General features: G+C 49.3%; 1 protein-coding gene and 1 pseudogene across 1 annotated transcript in view; both read left to right on the forward strand.

Annotated features, from left to right (window-relative positions):
• Window positions 1-1,907: 1,907 nt before the first annotated feature.
• LOC107158817 lies at window positions 1,908-2,367 on the forward strand (annotated as a pseudogene).
• A 2,550-nt stretch (window positions 2,368-4,917) lies between these two features.
• A1bg (alpha-1-B glycoprotein) overlaps window positions 4,918-5,881 on the forward strand; it is a 7,260-nt gene continuing 6,296 nt past the window's right edge. Inside the window, exons 1-3 of the mRNA XM_015505311.2 lie at window positions 4,918-5,073; window positions 5,147-5,182; window positions 5,279-5,560. Of these exons, the coding sequence (XP_015360797.1) occupies window positions 5,040-5,073; window positions 5,147-5,182; window positions 5,279-5,560 (352 nt within the window). The 5' untranslated portion in view covers window positions 4,918-5,039. The remainder of the gene's footprint in view (window positions 5,074-5,146; window positions 5,183-5,278; window positions 5,561-5,881) is intronic.

Raw genomic sequence — 5,881 nt, forward strand, 5'->3', positions numbered from 1 at the left:
CGCTCGCCTGCCATGGCGCCTGGGCAGTGCCAGCCGCGCTGTTCCTTCGGCCCAGGCGTTGGTGGCCGCGGGAGGACCGGCCTGCGGGAACCGGAAGGGGAGGTGGGGGGGGGTCCCAGTTAGGGGGCGTGGCCAGTAGGAACCGAAGGGCCCACCCGGGCCTGGAGGTGCTCTCCCGGGAAGGGCTGGCGGCTGTGCCCGCCTTGTGTCCCCCGCAGGGAAGCCCTGGGCCCCACACGACTCTATGGGAAGAGAAGTCGTGAACCCACGCGACTCTCCAGGGTGACAAAACAGCAGCTACGGTGAAAAAAAAAACGTAAAGCCTGTCCCCTGTGTACCTACGGCCCCAGGCGAAAGCCCCCTGCCCAGTTACACCCTGGAAGTGCTCAGCGTGCGTCGCGAACACCGAGTCCTAAAAACTTGAAAGGAGGGTCTCTGGAAAACCAGCTAAAACCTAAACGGCCGGCGCGGTGGCCCACGCAGCTCTAATCCCAGCGGCCCAGGAGGCTGAAGCAGGAGGATTGCAAGTTTCAGGCCAGCCTCAGCAACTTAACGTGGCCTTGTCTCAAAATAAAAAGTAAAAAGGTCTGGAGATGTGGCTCAATGCTTAAGCACCCCTGGGTTCAATCCCCAGTACCAAAACACCACCACCAACAAAAAACCTAAATGGAAGGGACCCTGCCTAGTAATCCTGGCCACCTCCACAGTTGTTAAGGTCACATAAATCAGCAGCCGCATACATCACTCAAAGAGTGAAGATAGCTCCTGCTTCTCCTGAGTCAGGACTGGATTTGCAGACCCCCTTCAGTGAGCCAATTGAGGACCTCAAGCTACTCTTTAGTACAATCACTTAAGGATTAGCTGAGTATTTTAACAAGGTAATAACTATTTTGTCTTATCTATAACCAAACTTACTCATTGTCTCTGCAATGCTGACCATAAAACCTTCCAACCAAGGTGTAGGGATCTCCTTCCCAGGACTAAACCTCACCCTTTGGTCAGTAATTGGCTCAAGTCAGCCTCTAAGAGATCTTTAGATCTAACATATTTGTTTAAAACTTTACAATTGATCCCATATAATTCCTGACCCGAAATGCAGACCAGAGTTGTGCCTCTGGATGTGATCATGCGATGGAAATGTGTCATAAAAGGCCAGGTACTCCAGGGGGTTGGAAAAACTACAATAGGCAAAGGACTTGCATCAATATCAGGACTGAAATACATTAATGTGGGTGATTTAGCTTGAGAAGGGTAGTTATGTAATGACTGATGAAGAATATGATTGTCTCATTTTAGATGAAGATAGAATAGTTGATGAGTTAGAAAACCAAATGAGAGAAGGTGAAACTGTTGTAGGGATAGATGAGGCAAGGCACCAAAGACAGCAGGAAACAGTTTTATTTGGCTGCAGCCATGTTCAGAGGGCACGGCTTTTGCTGTAATCCGTTAATCCTCTGAACCCTGAGTTCATGTAGTTTCAGAGTTTTACACCCAGCATGTAAGGGGAGGGGCTCAGAAGTTCACAGTCTGCAGAAGTCCACATAAAAGCAGCTTTTTCTTTCACTGTTTTGGGCAAGTTAACCCTCCAAGGACCACACCTGAGAAGGGAGAGCTTCTTCTCCCCTCTTTCCTCCCCCTGCCAGCTGTCACCATGGAGCCCAACTGGCAACTTCTCTTATCTTAAAAATGTAGACATCTCTGTGAAGCCCAGCTCAAGGCCAGAGGCCTTGTTTGCACATTTCTACAAACTACTATACTGGATACGTTTGAAAAACTAGTAAGGGGTGTCCAGCACCTGGAGTGCTGGTATCTTCTCAGCCAGTGGCCAAATAAACAGGGCTACACGAAAATAGGAAGTTTATCTACATTGGACTCTTTTGCAGAGACTCTTTTGGTGACAGTCCTAAAATCAGCCATGGTGGAGACTTCTGGAGAAGACAAGACTTTTCTGTGGAGAAAGGCGGTGCCACTTTAAAACTATTGTTGATTACCATAGTTGTGATTTCTTCCTTGGACACTGGTTTCACATAGTTTTTGTGTTGAGAACAGATAACAGTTTATTGTACAAAAGACTTTAAACAAGGGTTTATGTGGTGAGAAGAAATTAAAAGATAACATTCAGTGTGAGATTTTTCAAGTTCTCTGTGAAGAAGCCATAGCATCCTACAGAAGAAATTGTGCATCAACTGTCCAGCAATAAACCAGAACTAGAATAATATAGATCACATCTTGAAATGGATTGAGCAGTGGGTTAGAGATAATAGCACTTGACTGGCCACTTTACAGTCACTCTTATTGATTTCTTTCTGTCCACTTCATAGAAATTGTCCACATACCAGTAAATATTAAAATCATGTTGCAGTCCTAGCAGGTGCACATGCCTGGGTCTCTTTTTCTCTAGATGAAAGCTAAACAATCTCAAGTATAATGAACATAATATTAAAAGTAAAAATTGTCATTTAATGCTTTAGTTACTAAATAAATATGACCAAAGAGGTAGGTATCTTTTATGCTTATTATAGAAGATACAGATGATTTATTAAAGTAAAAAGTAAAGCAAAAAAGAAAAACTTTACACCTTACCCACTGTCTTTTAAATTTGTCTAACCCAGGGTTGGCCAAGGACTGCTGGATTTACCTGTCTGCAGCTCCACAGATAATATTGCCATTCCAGGCCATGTGTATCCATCCTAAATATCAAGGTGGTCATCCATTCCAGCTAATAACTTTTGATGATTTATACTAATTTAAAATCACAGGTACTACTAAACACAATGACTGCAAGGGCAATTCAACTCCTTCAGTACTAAGACTTCATCTTGCCTGCCAATATAGGGGCTTATTACAACCCAAATGAGGCTCAAGTTCCAGGCGCCCCTCTATCTGGAGGGAGCAGAGGGCACAACTAGGGGAAATTAGAAGACCATTTTTGCAACCACACCTTAATAATTACCCCCTCAGACAACCACGCTAATTATGCAGAGGCCCAATATGCCCCCTTTAAACAAACAGTACAGTCTTCTGAAAACCAACCTTGAAAAGTATTAATTATTAAACAGAAACTTAGGCTACAGCCAGGACAGACTTTCTGTTGGCACAGTATCTTCCCTTGGGAGACTTGTTCCAACCCTATCCCTGCAGAATGCTTGCTAATCCTCGGATATGAAAACTTGACTGTGGAGTCTCATTGACATAAAAAGAAATTTCTTGGGCTGGGGATTTAGCTCAGTTGGTAGAGTGCTTTCCTTGCATGTACAAGGCCAAGGGTTTGATCCTCATCACCAGGAAAAAAAAAAAAGACCTTAGGGGCAACCCTAGACCAGTCCCATGGTCCCTTCCAGCCTCTGACAGGGGCTACATTAACCTATTCACATGGGGATTTGAAAATAAAAAAAACTAACTTACATGTTCATTATTGAAACTAGTTTCTTTGTTGAACAAATTCCTACTTGTGCCTACCAGCTCACTGGACAGGAACGTGTACACTAGTCTATCTAGCATAGCCCCTAGTAATAAGACTCTAATCACACCTTTCACATCATCCATTAGAGCTAAGCAGGATATACAACTAATTCCTTTCCAGGTGGGATTAGGAATAACTGCTGGAGTGGGTACAGAGCTAGGAGAACAATCTTCTCCCCTCTCCTATTTTCAAGTTTTGTCTGAAGATCTAATAGCCTCAGGGGCAGAGAGCAAGCCAGGCAAGTGGGTGGCAAAGGCCTTCAGGACACGGAGAGGGGGAGCCAGCCTGGGCTGAGGAGGAGAGTGGTGGGGGTGCGTGTGTGCATGGTGTTGCACAGGATAAGTGCACTCCAGCCCTTCCCGTGTCCCAAAGCCTTTGGATTCTCCTCATGACACCACAGCAGCTCTGGAAGTTGTCTCATTGAATTTGGGCCACCATGGAGTCCAGTTATCAGCCAGACTACTAAACAAACTTGATCTTCAAGCTGCAAGAGCTAACAACTATGTCTCGTCTCGTAAGTTATCCCATATGAATCAAGAGGATCCAGGGATGAGACTGTGATGCACACCCGCACCTCCAGCTGCCTGGGAGCCGAGGTGGAAAAGTCACAAGTTCAAGGCCAGCCTCAGCAACTTAGCAAGACTTGGTCTCAAAGTAAAAACAGCTGGGGGTGGGGAGTGTATCACCACGGTAGTGCTTGCCTCGCATGTTCAAGGTCCTAAGTTCACTGCCCAGAACTGGGAGGGAAATAATAGTTGATCCTGGCTCTTACGGCTTGGATATGAGGCATCCCCCAAAGCCTCTGTGTAGGAATACTCAGAAGCAAAGTGACAAAATCACGAGAGTGGCAGCCTAATGACAAGCTGATTAACAGGCCCATGTTGTATCCTGTCTTCTTTGGTAAATACCCTTAGATGTCACATCTATTCCCCAGTTTATGCTAATTACAGGAGTGAGGCTTTGCAGCTCTCCTGAGGTGTGATTGGGGTCCTCCAGAGTCAGCTTTCACACTCATCTCCCCAGAGCACCAGGCTCAGCAAAGTTCTCGCGGGGTTGGGGAGGGCGGGCTGTAGGTCATGGGGCCCTCACAAGGCACCTACCATGGGTGGCCTACACGACCGTAGGCTAGTTACTGGGGAACTTGGGCAGCCTAGGTCGTGTCCACAGCTGTGTCACCAGGAGAGGCTGGAGACACAGGTTTGAGCTGAGTGTCCTGAGTAACAGGTGGGACTTGATGGAGAAGGTGCAGCCCCCAGGCTTCCAGACAACCCAAGTAATTCACAGGGTCCCCCACCTCTGGGTCACTGTGGGGTGTGGCTCATGAGGGCAGGAGAGGACTCCACATTTCTTCTCAGAAAAGGACCCGAGTGCTGTGCATATGGATCACCAGTTATCCATTAATAGTACTATTGCTCAAGCCATGGTGGCTCCTGTAAGGTTCATCCTGGTCCCCAGTCCCAAAGCCTCTGTCCCTGCCTTTTGGGAAAGATAAACAAGGGAAGAGGTCAGTGCCCCAAGCCACCTGCCACTCTATACAACACCACACTCGTAGGCAGTGGAGTGCGGGGTCACCACCATGTCTGTGCTGGTGGCCTCCCTGCTGCTCTGGGGTAAGGCATTGGGGTCTGGGCTACCCTGGGACAGGGCTATGTGAATGGAGCGTCATGGGTGCTGTCTCTGCAGGTCTCACCCTGGACCCAGCAACCAAGGCAGCCGTGGGTAAGTGCAGGGCTGGGGCCTGGGGGACAGGGGGCCCCCAACTGTGGGGAGCCCCTGTCCCCCAGCACCAAGTTGACCTAGCGTCCCCTGCCCCAGTATTTGAGACCAAACCCAGCCTGTGGGCAGAGCCAGAATCGCTGCTGGAACCCTGGGCCAACGTGACCCTGCGGTGCCAGGCCCGGCGGGCCACCCTGGACTTCCAGCTGCTCAAGGGTGGGGTGATGCAGGAGCTCGTGCACCTGAGCGCACCCACCAAGGAGCACCAGTTCCCGCTGGGAGCAGTGACCAGTGACCACCAGGGCCTCTACCGCTGCCGCTCAAGGCTTAGGGATGGGCGATGGACCGCACTGAGCAACCTCCTGGAAGTGACAGGGACAGGTGTGCAGGGCTGAGGATGGAGTCCAGGAGGCAGTGGGGCGGAAGCTGATGGGCAGTCTCCCTGCAAGTCACCTGGCTTCTGAGCCCGCTTCCCATCTGTCCAGCGGGGAGGATGTCCGTCCCCTCCCCAGAGGGCTGAGAATAAATGGCTGAATCCCCAGAGAGGGCTCAGGGCCCGTCCCTCCAGGCTTGCTCTTGCCTCCCTTAAAAATATGCTCCACCTACCTGGGTCCTTCCCCTTTTTAGAGTATGGGGTCCAGGTCCAGGTGAGCCACCCGGGTCCAAGTCAGGCAGAACCACTCACCGCCCCCCCCCCCCCCC

This window comes from Marmota marmota, unplaced genomic scaffold (genome assembly GCF_001458135.2).
Source record: "Marmota marmota marmota unplaced genomic scaffold, marMar, whole genome shotgun sequence".
Classification (NCBI taxonomy): domain Eukaryota; kingdom Metazoa; phylum Chordata; class Mammalia; order Rodentia; family Sciuridae; genus Marmota; species Marmota marmota.